At 37.3% G+C, this 17,499-nt stretch overlaps 1 protein-coding gene across 3 annotated transcripts in view; it reads left to right on the top strand.

The window, feature by feature from the left end:
- OTOG (otogelin) overlaps positions 1–17,499 on the top strand; it is a 110,958-nt gene that overhangs the window by 2,143 nt on the left and 91,316 nt on the right. For all 3 annotated transcript variants that reach the window (XR_003926878.1, XM_030038772.1, XM_030038771.1), the window contains exons 4-11: positions 1,885–1,975; positions 11,841–11,933; positions 12,152–12,306; positions 12,705–12,823; positions 13,222–13,427; positions 15,029–15,159; positions 16,007–16,113; positions 16,992–17,101. Coding sequence is in view for 2 of the 3 variants with exons in the window: in XM_030038772.1 (XP_029894632.1) it covers positions 1,885–1,975; positions 11,841–11,933; positions 12,152–12,306; positions 12,705–12,823; positions 13,222–13,427; positions 15,029–15,159; positions 16,007–16,113; positions 16,992–17,101 (1,012 nt within the window). In the remaining variant the exon portion in view is untranslated. The remainder of the gene's footprint in view (positions 1–1,884; positions 1,976–11,840; positions 11,934–12,151; positions 12,307–12,704; positions 12,824–13,221; positions 13,428–15,028; positions 15,160–16,006; positions 16,114–16,991; positions 17,102–17,499) is intronic.

Below are 17,499 nucleotides of genomic sequence, written 5' to 3'. Positions count from 1 at the left end.
CAGGCCTGCTCTTCTGTTTTCTCAGATACATGATATAGGCTGAATTGGCTTTTGTGATTTGATGTATTGCTGGTTTTTTTTTTTTTTTTTTTTTTTTTTTTAAGGAAATGTAAGTATTTAAGCTCTGAAGAACGCTTTAAGGCACCTTTATAGATCAATGCTGACACTGCTTTCCCTTCTGTATGACAGTACATTTTACAGGACTGGTTGTTTTGTGCACACTAAAACCACAAGTTAGTATTATTTCCTTAAAGCATATTTCCTATAAGAGCTGGTGTGAAAATTATTTTGAGTAATACATAAATCATTTTGGATATTGTTTCCTCTCAGAGAAAAATTGTGGGGAATATTAAACAAGCTATACATGCTCAGGTGCTGTCCTATTTCTTTCAGTCATTAAAATGCTCCCTTTAAGATGGATTGTCTTTGCAAGTTTCCTTGAACCTGAGCATTCAAAGCTGCGTCTTAAAGAGCAGTTTCCAAAATCCTATTTACAGCACCTCTTTGTATAAATAACTGGGTTTGCACCTAGTCTCAATTCTCTGTAAGTGGGGTAGGCAAGGTCATAAATTTTAAGTAAAGAGCTAAAACTTTGCACTTGCAAGAAAATGGGAAGGAACTCATGTTCACACATCATACCGAAACTATACACCATCCTTGGGTAAAATGGTGTGAAAGAATGTTGTCCTTCCAATTTATCTAGAAGCTGTCGGATGACTAGTGACCATGACTGACCTTTAAGCTGTTAACAACTAACCTGTAGGTTTGGTTTTTTTGGTTTTGGTTTTTTTTTTTTTGGTTCCCTCAAAGTATTGATTTGAGTTCTTGTCATGGTACTCTGGTAAGACTCAGTATATTTCTGGTTCAGAAGTGATACAGGTGCCACTGTGTAAATAATTTGAATTTGGAAAAGGAATGGAGGGATTGTGAGTGGCACCACTGGTAGATGGAAGTTGGATTAGTAGACGAATATGGCAGGAATGAGGGGGGGAGTCAACATTATCATGACATAACAATTTATAAAAATGATTACAAAGTCTAATAGACTAGAAACACTGGGATTCCGAAGGGCAATTTATTGGAGAAAAAGAAAGCTTCATTCACCACAATATTGAGAATTAATACAAGAAAACTCAAGATACCTTGCTGCTGCCTGTTGAAGGCAGAAGTGCTTATGAGAAAGGAAACACAAGAGAGTAAAAGCTTTAGTCATCATATATTTTTAAATGTTAGAACAACAGGAAAAGATTAAGGAGAAGATGGTAGGAAATGTTTTGAAAACTAACCTGGGTGTTTGATTTTTTTTTTTTTAAAATAAACAAAAAAACACCACAAAACAAAAAAAACCACCACACCAACAAACCTGTTGATTTTTGTTGGGTTTTGGATCAGGTTCTTGGAAAAGAGTGTGAATTTAGGACCTTATAAGACATTTCGTTAATTATTATGATGTTGTTCAGTGATTTATGCAAGCATATACTCTAAAATGATTTTAAATAACTGCAACTGAGTGGTAAGAATTTCCAAAACAGCAGAGTATTTATACTGAGAATTATGTTAAACACACATGACATGTAACTGAGAGTAAAAGGAGTATGGAGAACAGCACAGAGGACAGTGTTTGTATATGCACTTTTAGGCATTTTGGCTTAACTGGCTTAAAATCTGCCTGCTGTCTTCAGGCATAATATACTTTACTCCTTTACTGGAGTCTTCAGTAGAAGGACTATACTTTTTACTTTACAATGGTGGTGTTTCATAACTTTTTAGTAAGCCAATATGAAGCAGTGAGCTTAGTAAAAATGGTAAATTTACTGATAGACCATGAAGAGATTTTTCAAGTATCTTGGTTATAGCTGCTGATTTCTTTGTTCTTTCTGAAAGGAGCCTGGAATGATGGTTTATAATGCTTCATCTACTGCAATATCCCTATCTTGGAACAGGAGACTTCACAGTATGAAATGTGGACCATCTAGTAAGTTATTTATGTTTTTACATGAAATAAGTTCGATTGTCCATTATGTTCTGCATCATTTAATTATTTTTATGAAGAAAAAAACTCCTAAAATAGCTAATACAGGCCTTCAGGATAAGGGGGCTCTACCTTGATTGGTCTCAAAGGACTACAGGAGTATGACAACTTATTATGGGGTTTGACCTAGCTTTAAGTTTACACCAGGTTCTGGTTTGAGCATTTTAAAGACTGTCTCTAACTGCAGTTTTTCTAGCAAAGAGCTTTCAGCAAGGCAATCTGCTCTTCTAGTGATGTACTTAAAGATGTGGATTGCTGCCTAGATGCCATTAAATTACCTGTCCTGTATCTCTTCTGTACTTGGAGGTTTTTTGTTTGTTGCTCTTTTGCTGAGGTAATCTATGGATGCTTTTTGTGTGTGTAATCTCTGGGTTAGCAGGATGATGTACTCTTTAGCCACCAGCTTGCAGTGGTGGGCATTTGCTTGAGGAATTTGTATCTTGGCTTTTTTTGGTTCATTTTATTTTCAGCAGTGGACAGGCTTAAATGTCTTTGCTCAAGGGTAGAGATCCTCTGTGTTAGCTCTTCTGTAGAGGCTGTGTCATGCTTGTGAAGGAGAAACATGAGGCAAAGTAATTCAGAGTAATTTTAGTTAGTGACATGAAATCTCTAGTTTTTCTTCAGTCAGCCTGCTGGCATTGGACATGGGACCTACCTAATAGTGAATAGTCTGGGTTTGCATCGTCTGGCTTTATAGCACAAAATGCAAGACTGATGTGTGGACTGGACTCTTATAAATTGTGATTAGGGTTGTGTCATCTCCAAAAGCTTTTAATTTCTTTAATACATATTGTTTTCAGGAGCTTTTGAGAAGTGTGTTATCTGAATGTGGAGGAATAATAGAAGGGTTTAGAGAAGCATAATACTACTCAAATAAAAACTATTACCTATGAACCTCTTCAGTATATGAAAAATATCATGTATATATATAGTGTATGATAAAATTGCTCTACGAATATAGCAGTCTATACCAGTAAAACTCTCTCTGCTTTTGAGGGTTGCACCAGCTTATTGACCAAGAAGTAGTTCTTTCCTTAGCTCTATTTTTTTTTTTTAACTGAATAAAGCAGCTTCCAAAAAGATGTGCAAATTGTGCTGAGAAATTTTTTGTCATAAGAATTGTTTAGTTCCCTGGGTTATTTTTTGCAAAGTGAAAATCCCTTTAGTGGGAGTAGTGGGTTTCATGTTCTGCTTCAGAGCAACCAGCTAGAAAAAAGACTTTTAAGATGCATTGTGCTACTGGAACAACTCTTGAAAAGGGTTTATATGCAAGTTTATTGCTTTTTAAATAGGCCTAATATTTAAGGAAGGGAAGAACGAATCTAGAAGGAGGGAGAATGAAATGGGTAGCAAGTATCTCGTGCTAACTCATCACATGTCTAAGATTTTAAAGGAGGATGTAGTTATGATGGCAAGAATTAGGTTTCATTGCCCTCTGCAGATGTAATAGGATAAACTTCCTGGCTTATTTCTAACTCCGATTATTAAACTCTTTAAACAGTTGAATACCTAGACTTGGAAGTTTTCTCTTTAGATCCTAGTAAACTCTGTGTGGGAAGTGGAATCCATCGTTGCCTGTGTGCAAAATATGTATTAAAAACAAAACAAAAGAACAACCTGATCTGCTTTGTGCAAGAGTTTCAGTAACATGCTCTAAAAGCTTAGAACAATGATTTTGTTTTGGCCCTTCTTATTTGAAGAGAGATGCAAGCTGCTATAGCTCTGTCCATGGACTGGAGTTTGCACCAATCTGGGGATACATGAAATAGTACAGCTTTTTTTTTTTTTTTTTCTTTTTTAAATTTATTTTAAACCAGCAAGGTAGGTTATCATCTTCTTTTTCCAGTTTAGTGATGTCTCTATGAAAATTTTTCTATAACATGCTTAGAAAACTGTGATTATAACAGACTTAGATTTCATCCTATTAGTCAGTTCTTGTTGCAATAACATTTTTTCTTGCTTCCTGTAACTCTGTGTACATATAGATAAACCAACGTGTTTTGTGTGGAACTTTGTATGACGGGTGTGTGATTTATTGTGCAATAGATCTCTTTACCTTTGTGTTATGTTAGTCATCTGAAAGTAGTTTAGAAAGCAAGGTAATGTCTTTTATGTCAACAGAACAAAAAAGTTGGTATAGTACAAGTAAATGCCAGGAAATAAACTTTTGTGTTAGTTTCTTGTACCCAGGGGATATGGGATTTGAGTTTTGAAATGTTTATCAGAATAATTGACAGCAGTTAAGGTGTAGTTTACATAGTTGTTAAACTTGTAACTTACTTCCATACCAATCTGTTTTTCATGCAAAGTTAAAAAAACCAAACCAAACAACCAAAAAACCCAAACAAAAAACTCCAGAGCTAAAGCATATTAAGAACCTGGGACAGGAAAAACAAATGCTTTCTGGAAGTAAGTTTCAAACTACTGCTGAAAATTCCTAACAGGCTAAACACTTCAAATTTTGTTGTGTTGAAATGCTTGCTGTGGCAGGCACGAGTCTTCAATGTTTAAAGTCACCATTACTATAGAAGATACTTGTCCCTTACAATATGTGTGCTGATTTGAAGAGATGGACTAGAGCAGAAAATCTGCAGCTAACTGGAAGGCTCTTAGTATTGAAAGATTAAAATTACATCCTACTCATTCACCTCAGAATCTCAAAAAGGAAAATTTTACATCCTAGTGTAATGAGATCTTTGTCCTCGTTTTAAGGCTGTACGGCATACTGTTGAAGCCTGCCTGTATGCCACAGAAAACTTGTGCTGTTACAGGCAGATGCTTTCAAAGACTATGAAGTTGAAGGATAAAAGGCAATGCAAGAAATAGTTGTTGTATTAGTTCTCTCATAGTCAAAAGAACACCTGAAAACTTTCTAGAGAAAGTATGCAATGGAAATTATGCATAGTTACAAAATATAAAATTTCAAGAATGTCGACAGCAAAAGTTTAAATATTCAATTTTAAGCATACCTTCTACTCTTTTATGCATGGCTATAGGTCTTAGTTGATGTTTCTCGCAAATTCTTATCCCAAACTGCTTTGTTTTTTCACTTTTCCATTTTGGAATAAAGTTTGCTGTTTTTTTTTTTTTTTTTTTTTTTTTTAAATTATTGATTTTTTTAGTAGTTTGATAACCTTCAGGCAGACCTCTCTTCTACACTTGCATAAAGCTTTTAAAATGTGTCGTCTTTAAAATGTGTCATCTTTTAAAGAATCCTGAAAACTGTAAAGTCATTGTCTGTTTCTGCAAATGCCTCTGGAGCTCTGAAACTGTTTGGGCCAAAGTTGGTGAATAGGCAGAATCATAAGAACTGAGGGAACAGGCTGGACCTTGTACCTGCCTAGCTTAAGTAAAACTTGATCGCTTTCAGATCTCTAAATTAATCTTTCACACTTCAACTTTTCTTTCCAAGTGAATCTAGTAATAAATGTCCTGAAAGGAAACCTGACTTGAGTGATTTGCATTAAACAAATTTTTCATGCCATGTCTTAAAAAACAGTAGCAAAAAACAGAATTCCAACACTAGGAAGTGCTTAATGTTGTACAGAAAAATACCTGTAGGAAGGTCCATGTCAGTCACAAATCTTCAAGAATTAATAGTGTGTTGATGATAATGGTGTATTACAATGAGGTCAAAATTCAGTTGGAGCAACTGGATTGACGTGATGGTTAAAACAAAAATAAAATATTTCAAAGTCAGACATGTTCTTGAATGTATTGGCTTGCTTTTACTTTGTGAAAAAACTTTAATTTAGATGTCTCTGATGTTGTGTCTTAACTTTTGTGTGGGATGCAGATACATGCTTTCTTTGCAGTTACCTCTTTGTGCTCCAAGAGTAGAGCTGTTCTTTAGTGACTGTATCTCATTTCATGCTGAGGGGCTTCACATTATATAAATTACTTTCAGCTATACTAATTTTACTCCTAATAAATGTTAGAAGATCAGAAGAACAAATCATGGATGAGCAAACCTGGACAGATAGTTGATTTGTAACTGAAATAAGTTCAAGAGATCTTAAGTACTCATTAGAGAAGTAGTAATGTAAGAAAGCATAATAAACTAAGTGGGCACAATATCATAGATACAAACGCACAAAATATATTGCATCTATAATAATGTTTCAAAATAAATGCTTATTTTGATGAAGATGTAAGATGCCTTTCAACAGTTATCGTATGAAATCGGCAGAACTTGTGCTTGGAGCCCAGGTGAAGAACATTTGAAAGGCCAGCCAGAGTTGGGTGGGACTGTACTGTATTTCACAGTGGATTTTGGAACTTCCTCTTATCGGGTCTACATGATGCTATTAAAGCATTTCTTTTCAGAGAGCAACAGCAGTAATCACCTCTGTGAAGCTTGGACACATCTCCAGAAACACTTGCAATGAAATACACCCAGGCTAGATTAGAGTCTCATTTTTTCAAAGGCTGTGATAAATAATGGGCATGGGGTTCTGCTACTGCTTATAGGGTGCCAGCTCTGGCCTGAAGGCTCTTGCTGCCTGGCACTGAAGAATTAAGAAGGGGGATGAACTAATTGGAGGTCCAGGTGCCCAAGGGACTAAAATAACCCTATCTACATACTGAGTGGGGTTGCAGTCTATTCAGTAGTTACCAGGTGGTTAGAGTATTTAAGCAATGAGAGGAGCAGAGAAGAATTCAGACCTGGGTTATAAGATGATCCCAAGTCTTCACCCTGTTCAATAAAGAAGGAATTTGAGACAAGTTGCTTCTTTGCAACAACGGTCATACTATCGGAGTGGCTTGCCGGTTGAAATGGCATCATTGGTTAGAAATCACATTATTACTTATGTGAGTTGAAACATGTTACTTAGGCCTACTACTTTCTGCTAGAAAAGTATCACCAGTTTTCAATTTCAGATTCCAACCCAATGTACTTAACTGGCAGAATGTCAAAGGAAAAAGAGGAGCTAAGGACTTTTTAATAGAGGTCTCTTTCAGGTAAATGAAGGACACAATGTTCTTCCATAACCTTTCCTAATTTTAACCTTTGCTTAATCTTGATGTTTATTCCCTTTCTGCAGGTTTTACAATATTTCTCATGTCCCTAGGAGAGACCTAAACTTGTGATAGGATCATATGGGTTAGCTTGTTTAGGGAGCTTATATTCCTTTAATGACAAAGATCAGAGTGAACCCTTTGTTATAGGATGTTTACTCTAGATACCTGAGGAAGTATTTCTGTGTTAATTGAGCAGAACTGGATGATTAAAGGAGGCCACGTTGTTTGCAGCAGTAAGATCACTAAATGTAATCTGAATCAACACTATTCCTCTCATTACCTGGTTAAGGATAACTAATCTTTGTACACAGAGCTCTTCTGTGCAGTGTAAGAAAAGATAACTACAGTGATGTAAAAAGGGATATAAGCAAATAGAAGAGCTAGGTTTATTCTGTTGTATTGGGTTTGCGTGGCAAGGTTTTGGTAGCGGGGAGCTACAGGGGTGGCTTCTGTGAGAAGCTGCTAGAAGCTTCCCCTATGTCTGATAGAGCGAATGCCAGCCGGCTCTGAGACAGACCCGCCACTGGCCAAGGCCAAGCCCATGATAGATGGTGGTAGCACCTCTGTGATAACTTATTTAAGAAGGGGAAAAAGTTGCTGTGCAACAGCAACTTCAGCTGGAGGGAGGAATGAGAATATGTGAGAGAAACAACCCTGCAGATACCAAGCTCAGTGAAGGAGGAGGGGGAGGAGGTCCTCCAGGTGCCGGAGCAGAGATTCCCCTGCAGCCCATGGTGGGTAAGGCCATGGTGAGGCAGGCTGTCCCCCTGCAGCCCATGGAGGTCCATGGTGGAGCAGATATCCACCTGCAGCCTATGGAGGACCCCATGCTGGAGCAGGTGGATGCCCCTGAAGGAGGCTGTGACCCTGTGGGAAGCCTGTGCTGGAGCAGGCTCCTGGCAGGACCTCTGGACCCATGGAGAGAGGAGCCCACATTGGAGCAGGTTTGGTGGCAGGACTTGTGACCCTGCGGGGGACCCACACTGGAGCAGTCTGTGCCTGAAGGACTGCACCCTGTGGAAGGGACCCATACTGGAGCAGTTTGTGAAGAACTGCAGCTCATGGGAAGGACTTGCTTTGGAGAAGTTTGTGGAGAACTGTCTCCTGTGGGAGGGACCCCACGTTGCAGCAGGGGAAGAGTGTGAGGAGTCCTGCCCCTGAGGAGGAAGGAGTGGCAGAGACAACCTGTGATGAACTGACCACAACCCCTATTCCCTGTTCCCCTGTGCTGCTGCAGAGGAGGAGGTGGAGAAAATTGGGAGTGGAGGTGAGCCTGGGAAGAAGGGAGGGGTGGGGGAAGGTGTTTTAGGATTTGGTTTTATTTCTCATTACCCTACTCTGATTTAATTGGCAGATTAATTAAGTTAATTTCCCCAAGTCGAGTCTGTTTTGCCTGTGACAGGAATTGGTGAGTGATCTCTCCCTGTCCTCATCTTGACCCATGAGCCTTTATTACATTTTCTCTCCCTTGTCCAGCTGAAGAGGGGAGTGATAGAGCAGCTTTGGTGGGCACCTGGTGTCCAGCCAGGGTCAACTCACCACACATGTTTTGTTAGAATCATACACACACAGACAGAAGAGAACTTCATAAAGAGGAAAATGCTCATCATTGAGTCATTTGACTTCCAATTCAGATTTGATTAATGCCCTTTCTCTCTAAAAGGGAGCAAGGGAGATCCTTCCCAGTGACAGCAAGGGTCTCCAGATCAGCTGACTGTGTGCACAATCTGAATAAATGTGGCTTGAAGCAGGTTACTTGAGCCATGCTTAAAGGGGAATCGTTCAACCGGAAAATCAAAAAGGGACTAACTTCCTCTACAGTGAAGAGGAACATGACTTGCAGTGTAATTGCAGGTCATTGTAACTGGACAGGCAATAGGGCATAATCTTAGAGAAGCAAAGAACGGAGTCCTAAGCTCTGATTACACAGGTCTCGCACCACTCAAGATGAAAGAGATCAACGTCTGCCTTGCATGACAAGAGGAATAAGGCTTTTGCATTAGTGACAAGATTGGTTACTGTGAGTATGTAAATGAGATGGTTTAGTCAGAATAAGTAGGGACCTTTCTACATGGTGCTAGCATTAGTTTTTAAATTGAACTAATGCTGGCCAGGCAGAGAAAGGAGCTGTGTACGTGGGCTAGCTAGGCAAAGGGGTGTTCTCTTTTACTTGGTCTACCTGCCCTGTTCTTTTCAGCATGGCCTCTTTTTTGGCAGGGGGCGGGGGGGCTTGTATGTGTTGAAAACAAAGGTATCAAAATTAATCATTCAGATATTTTTAAAAGTCACCATATAAGTAATTAGTATTTATAATGTTTTTGCAAATGGAAACAGCCATATAAACACGAATAAACTTTACTGACAAATTTTGGCAGAACTCAGTAAGCAAGGGTTCTGTAAACTTGTAACTGAAGATAATATTTTGTAAAATCCCATGGCCTAAAGTAAATGAACGTTTAAGCTTTTTTTTTTTTTTAAGTTATGGTACACCATAGGTTTCTTGAAGTCTTCCTCATTCTAGCATTATAGCCAGTTGTTAGCACACAGCCTCTTTATTCTAAGTTCTTAGGATCTCACAAAGCAGAATGAACTTTAAATATGACCTTTTTCCTCATTAAACTTCTGCATTGACCACACTTTGGTAAAACAGCTGGTGATGATGTTTGCGGTAGCCTCAGAAGAGGCAAAGTCTTAACAGCATTCAATCCATGAATTCTGACAAGAGTTTGCATGTGAATTAGATGTTGGATGCACAGTTACTTGGTGTGTACACCTGAAAGCAATTCTGTAGTAGATACAGTTGTAAACCAGGTGAGGTTTTTAAGAGGCATTCTGAAGTCTTACTCAGGTTAAAGTAGGGGCTTAAAAGGAAGCTGGAGAGTGTTTGTAGTGTCTTGTTAAAAATACTGTTTCTGACTGTTAACACGTTTAGTAATTTTTGGCTGGGGTACACTCACAGGATACACTCCACATGTAGCTTGCTTTTGTATTAGTGTATTTAAAGCTCTTCACTAAGAGGGTATGGCTCACTGGCTTCTGTAATGGTGCTTCTATTGATGGCAAAACAAACTAAATATGTGCTATAAAAAGTGTTGGTAGGAAACTGGTATTGGTAAGACATCAATAAAATGAGCTTCTGGAAGAGGGGAGAAAACGACCTTTGAAATGGATTGATTTTTCTGTTGCTATTGCTGGAATCAAGAGTTCAGCATCCATGTAACGGCAGTAAGATGTCAATAATCAACTTGTGACTTGTTAGAAAGTATTTGTTTCCTTGCAGTCAGTTTATAAAAAAACATTTCAACCATTCTGTAAAGTAGTTCAGAGTCTACTTTTGATGTTGGTGTTTTTCATGTATGTTTAGGGAATGCCAATAGTGAGAACAAAACCTGAAGATGGTGTGACCCATGAAATCATAAAAGTGGTCTGTAACCTAGAAGGCTTTCCTCTGAAGTTTGATTCTGTCAAGACTAAATCAATTGTAGAGTTTATTCAGATTGTCAGAAGTGGACCTGGCTTTATTTTGCCTGCATCAGCAGAGCTTCAAACCCTCTTTAGCAAAGCTTTCTCAAAAGCCTGAAGGTAATCTCAGTATGTTAGGACTTTTGTATATGCTACTGATGACTAGATATTTCATAAGCAAGGGTTTTACTGAAATAGGAGAAAAGATCTTTTTTTGTGAATTCTGGTTTTCAGGACAGCACTTAAAATAATCTTATATATGATTTTTTTTTTTTCAAGAATGATGTGTTTATAAAGGTAAAGAAAAAGAAGGCTGAGTCTTCAGTTTGTCTCTTCCTGAAATAGTTTCTTCTGAGCAACTTGTCTGCTTGTCTGCAGCAAATACAATCTCTAGTTTCTGTTCTCCAAACACAAAATTTACTATGATTGCATAATACTCAATTATTAAAATTCAAATGCTTTCCTAAAGAGACTTAAACTTTTAAAAGATCATGTATTAGCAAAATAAGTGAATATATCACAATTGTTAGAAAAGCATTTAATCAAAGAGTCTAAATTTTGTAGCAAGAAGCTTTGTTTCTGCTTGTGCGCATCTTTCTTTAGACTGTGAAAACTTTTGTCAGATTTTGATGGGGATTTTCCCAGGGGGGGGAAAAAAAAGTAAAAAAACCCCCAACACCTCCCTCCCCCAAACCTATCACTGCAAGTTAGGGAGCTTGCTTTCTCTACAGTAGGCTTACTATACTTAAGCATTAGATTTTTACTTTCTTAAAAGTTTGTCTCTAATAAAATTAGAAACAAGAGCAGTGGTCTGTGTCTTTATGGAAAGTGTTTGTGGTTGGTAGACTTGGAAGTTGTAAGATGGAAAGAGGGCAGGGAGCTGAAAGATTTACAGCTGGGATATCAACATTTGTGTTTCTAGGGTAGCATGCTCTCATCCTGGTAGAGTTTACCCATACAGTGTTACTTGTAGCAGTTGTTTATATAAGGGTTTAGGCACCATGCTTTTTTGTTGTGTAATACTTGTTCACTTCCTCTATTCATTGCTCGGGGACTAAAAACATGTCAGACTAACAGATATCACAGCCGTTTTGATTGGCTTCTCTAAATGAGCAATAGATTTACTTCATCTGGTTGTAATTCTTGAGGTGAAGTTTTTCCAGTATGTTTCCTCTTTGTGGAGGCCTGTGGGATTCTCCTGAACGTTTAAATGCTAAGCCAGCATCTCCTGTCATTCATGAAGTTACATTTGGTGACAAAACTGTGTCTTAAGAATGAAAAGTGTCATAATTTATTTTTAACATGCTTTGTTTTTTCCACTCAGATCTGTTGACATGTTTTAATGGAGGTGAGTGTGTCTACAGAGAGCTCTGCAACTGCAGTCGATTCAATGCAACTGGACCAAGATGCCAGACAGGTGTGTAAAGAGAGAGAACTAACTGGGTTTCTGGGATTGTACTTGGGTTCCCACAGCTACAAGAATGACTACCGTCTGCCTAAAAGTTCCTTCATGCCCTACTATTTTTCCCTCTCTTTTCTGTGGTGATATTTCATAGCATACCGCATACATACATCTCAACTACAGATTGAATCCAAAAACCAGTGGTACTTCTCAAGTGACTCTTCTTCTGTTAGTGTATAATACAGGTGCTGAAAGAGATCATATATGCAGAACATGGGGTCAATATAATTTTGAAACTTTCGATGGACTCTATTATTATTTTTCTGGGAAATCCACATATGCCCTTGTGAGACATACTGAATTAGATGAACAGAGTTTTTCCATACAGGTAGGGGACTGTACTTCTATGTTCATCTTAGCTGTTGTTGATATTGCTAGTAATGCATTAATATTTAGAAATTAAAAGTAACTTGTGATGATAGTATGGGGTTCTAGAATGTAATCTAAATTTAATTGTAATGTAATATGAGCTACCAGTTACTATAGCACAAAATGTAAATAGCTGGAAGGAAACTGGTGTGTGTACTTTGAAAACCTGGCTGCTGTGAAAAGACTGCTCTAAAAAGAGTGCTAATTGTACTCAGGTTTTTGGGGAAGAGTGGGACCAAACTACTTGTTCACATGCCGAGGGTAGGATTGTGGGATTGGGAGTATTAGTTGTGTAATGTGGATTACAAAGAGTTTGATTTAAATCTTGACTTTGATGCTAGTAATTTTATTTGGCAGGTGAATAATGATCCTGACTGCCATTCTTCTCCTTACTCCTGCAAAAGGTCCATTAGTTTATTCTTTTCTGGAGATGAAGAGATTAAGATGAGCAGTGAAGTCACCTATAAAGGATTTGGGTAATTGCACTCATGTTTCTGATGCTGTAGTTACACTGGAACTGATCTCATGATACCAATTTGGTAACAGAGATGTAAACTAGATCACTCACTTGTTGGTAGCTTAAAAAAAGCTATCCAGACCACAGCTGTAATAGTTATTCCCCATCTACAGAGTAGTGTCTGAGGAAGGTGATACCTAAATGAGTGGTACATAGTATTAAGAAGCATAACCATTGACATTGATCCTTTGATTTTTTGCTTTTATTTGTAATTTCATCTTTTTTTAGTGGAATTACTCAATATTTATATCAGGGATTTTCAGATGTATGAGCAAGTCATTAAATCAGCAAGTAATTTATTTATAATAGTGACATTTTCTCATGTAAATTTGTTTTTCATTATGTCTCATTTCTCAGAGTACAATTACCTTATATTATTGGAAACTTACACATCCAGAAGCTAGCTGGATACTTTCTAGTCAGGCACCAGTACGCCTTTACTCTGGCTTGGGATGGTATGTCTGCAGTGTATATCAAAATGGCACCAGAGTACCTGGGTAAAACACATGGACTGTGTGGAAACAATAATGCTGTCCTGCAGGATGATCTTGAAACTAGTTATGGTGAGTATTTAAAATACTTCCTCTTGTGTTAATACAGGGTTTTTTTTTTTTCAGGTAAACTGAATGTTACTTTGCTTAGTTTTTAATGGTAATACTAATTGAATATAAGATGGACACCTTTTGAAAGGGAAAATATGATACAGAAATACTTCTGGTAGATGATATTGTTAGTGAAGAGGGCCAGTTTCAATATAGATGGGGTTCTGGGGAGGAAGATCTTTAAAAAGCATGACAAAAAGCTGTCTTACTCCATTACCTGCAATGGTATTTGCACTTCAGTTTCCTAGGACTTGAAAGGTAAAATCTACTTTTAAATGTTTGCTGTCCTCTTAGCAATTTTATATAGGAGCCTGTGGAAGCCTGAGATACTGCTATTGGAAATAAATCGATAATTTTAATTAGTAAATCAAATCAATTAGGATTGCCAAATCTCATTTGATCTGGCACTTCATTTATGCTAATGCTTTCAGAAGTGACCAGTGATCCTTGAATACTAACTTCAGATACTTCCAAGAATCTTTGCTTTGAATAAATACTCAGTGAAGACCTCTAAAATAAAAAGAACCAGGGGAAAAAATAAGGCCTCTTGAAAGTTATCTCAAGTTAGGTGATTAAAAACTTCTGGAAATCATTGCTTTAGGCTGTTTAACTCTTTGCTCCCCTTCTTTAAAATTAGGGTATTTCTGTAGAGTACTACTTCTGAGCTCAGAGTACAATATGTAGTAGGTTTCCTCTGTTGTTTAAGTGTGCTACTCAATTTTAGAATGCATCAGCCCTGCACTAATATCAGCTCTTAGGCCCCATTGAATAGTTTGCTCAATAAATCTAAATGCCAAGTTCAGTAGCTCATTGTCCTCATTGCCCTCAGACATTTTCCTATATCTTTTCACCTTTCTCAGGACATTTCAGTCACATAAAGCTGTGATTGTAGCACAAGTCAATACGCTGCATACTAGCTTTATCCAATTAGCTTAGGGAGCAGTAGTAAGAAAGGCATGGCAAGATATGCATTCATGGGTAATCCAAGTAGTAATCCATGTCACCACTTGTCTATGATAGATAATATCTTTCTAAACTAGTTTAAAGCTAGTGTGGACATTTCTACTTATGTGAAAAAGTCACACCTTTACTTGGTTAATGTATACAATTATTTTGTACCGTTGCAGTGACCCAGGAATGCCTTATCTTTCTTGGGTTTTAGACTCTCTGGAAGTTTGACATAAAGTAGCAGCATACACCTATGTATATACAGTTTACTTTAGCTTTTCTTTCCTTTCTTCCATTCAAAGACTGTGGCAGGCACAGTCCTGCTCCCTAAAGCCCATCCTTCCTAAATCCTACGAGTAAGCTTCTTTCTGCCATTCTAAAGCCTTCCTACTATAGTCACTTTTAAAAGTTTGTTTGGTTTTTGGTTTTGTTTTTTTTTTTTGTAAAAGGATCAGATTGTCTTCAGACTAACAGCTGATTGATTTAGTTGTAGGAAGGGTTTGGTGCTCTCTTCTTAATGTGATGTTTTGATTATTGAGATGTTTCTGTGGGAAATCCTATAGAAATGTTGTTGTTCTTCAAAATCACTGTGTGATTGTGTGTGTCTTGTTTAGGAAAACTGACAGATGATGTAACAGAATTCGTAGAGAGTTGGCAGGAAAACCCTCCACAAGGAACACCCAATTGGGATAAATCTCTTCTCAATGAACCACCCTGCTTGACACAAACCCATGAATCTCTACAGGTTTGGATTAACACAAAAGGATTATTACAGTAGTTGGTGATTCTAATTAGAGTGAGAATTTGACTTAACACTTTGAAGGAGGCTGGAAATATTCTCAGTTCTTCTTTTAAGAAGTGGATTAAAATGGTTGCTGTGGCAGAGCTTCCCTTGTCCCCTCTTTTTCCCCCTACTTTTCTTCTGTATGAGTTTATAATTTAATTTTTTGATCTTTTCAAATGTTATCTTGTCTGCATAGCAGCCAATAGAAGTGTTTGAATCTGGGGCTGAATGAGTGAAAAGTTGTAAAATAGGAGTGCATTCTAGAGCTGGTTCCCATTCCTTCCATTAGGAAGGATAGAAAGAAGCAGGCAGGCAAAAATGGAATGAGAGCACAGTTAATTTGCCAGCGTTTTAAAAAAAAAAAAAAAGTTATTGTTACTTTTGTCCATCACATTGAAGTAGTTTTTCCTTTTAAGTAATATTTTCAAGATATAGCCCTGAAATGAAGTGCTTTGAAACTAAAGCTGATGCCAGGTATGTTTTATTTCTGTTGCCTTTTACTGTGTAATTTAACTAAAATGAAGACTATTTTACATTGTCTGGGCTTAGCTGCAACATGGTCTATGCCTTTCTTGGGGAAAGGGTATGTTTTACTACTATTGGGTATGACCTTGGATAAAAGATTCAATGTTATGAATACTCTGGTATGGAGAGCAATATGTTGCTAGGCGCTGCTTCTAGCTGATCAGTGGCAAGTGATTCCTAGTCACAGACTGAGATGTCTGTTCTGATTTTCCATAGTATTCTATTCTGCTTAGGTCTATTTTTGAAAACTGTCTCTTCACAACAGCTATCTCATTCATTACAGAGGGCATATACTCTGTGTAATATCCTGTTACATCCCCCGTTTGAACAATGTCATGAATACGTGAGTCCCCTTCCTTTTATGGCAAGCTGCACCAATGATCTTTGCATGTAAGTGAATGTTTTTGGGTAATTCCAAAGCTGTTATAAAAAACCTTGTCCTTCTATCATGAGAATGAATTGTAAATGTTAACAGAACTAATGTGTGTCCTTTTCTGCATATCAGTTTTTTTCTAATGTTCTGTTATTATCTTGCTTTTCTCACTTGTTCTAGTTTTACTGCCAGAAATTTCTGTGGAGTTGTTCTTGGTTTTTTGGTATAAGGATGACCAAAATCAGGCCCAGATATTTTCATAATTTGTTAGTGTACCTTCCCTTGAATATGGCATCTGTTTGATTTTTGAATGTGCAAAGTCATTAGTATTTCTAACCTTAATGAAAAGTAATAGTGCATAGATTAATTTGGCATCTGCAAGCCATATGTTAGTTCAATGAAAAGAAGGATTTGATAACTATTTGAATTTATGCTATCATTTCATGACCTGCTATGGTCCTTATCCAAGCAGTTTTGACTAGTTAAATTAACAGACAGGAGAGGAGAAGATTATTTCCATTTCTTGTACCACCATGGTGACTCACTAGTAGAAATCTTACACTTTCTTCTTGTGAGTTTTCTGAAGGATGTTATTCCTTTTGTGAAAATCAAGACCTTTATTCAAGTCTGTTTATACTGCTGTATCTCTGGCTTTGATGGATTTATTCAGGAAATTGGCATCAGGTCTCAAATACATTGATGACCTATTTTCATGTGTGGCAGAATGTCTTATCCATTGAAGACTTTTAACCTAGCCAAACAATGCAGTACTTTAGAACATTATTAAAGTAGATTCAATGAACATGGTTGTATGCAATGCAGGAGCATTCATGAGGTTATGATTGCATGTTTGAATATAGGTAGAAAATAATATGTCAATTTTTATTTGTGTAAGGTCAGCAGTTGATAATGCAACTTGGTGTCGAGCATTAACTGAATATGCCAGAGCATGTGCCCAAGCAGGAAAGCCACTTCATGGATGGCGAATGCACTTTCAGCAGTGTGGTATGCAGATGTTTTCATACTTGGAAATACTGCTTAGTAGTTGTGTTTCGAAAAGAGTGCTCTTCATACTTTTACTTTTTTGTGCTTCCTCTGATTTTGAACTCGTATATTTCTTGGTGAATGCATAACTATGGGCTCAGTCAAAGGCTACATAAATGCAATGGAATTTCTTCCTTTATATGTGTGATTTGTATTGAATGTATTTAAAGCACTAAGCTTATTAGGATATCTTTTAAGAACCTTCTCACTAAAACATCAGAGATTCTTTAAGGTGATTAACCATTTGTATTTTCATAGAGCTACTTTTTCAAATATTGTCAAAGTCTTCATGGCTTTCTGATACATAAAATGTGTGTCATGAGTGTTAAAAATAAATTCGAATTACACTTGCATAAGTC

The sequence above is a fragment of the Aquila chrysaetos genome, chromosome 16, assembly GCF_900496995.4.
Source record: "Aquila chrysaetos chrysaetos chromosome 16, bAquChr1.4, whole genome shotgun sequence".
Lineage (NCBI taxonomy): Eukaryota > Metazoa > Chordata > Aves > Accipitriformes > Accipitridae > Aquila > Aquila chrysaetos.
The sequence above is the reverse complement of the archived record's forward strand: the minus strand, read 5'-3'. Positions and strand labels throughout refer to the sequence as shown.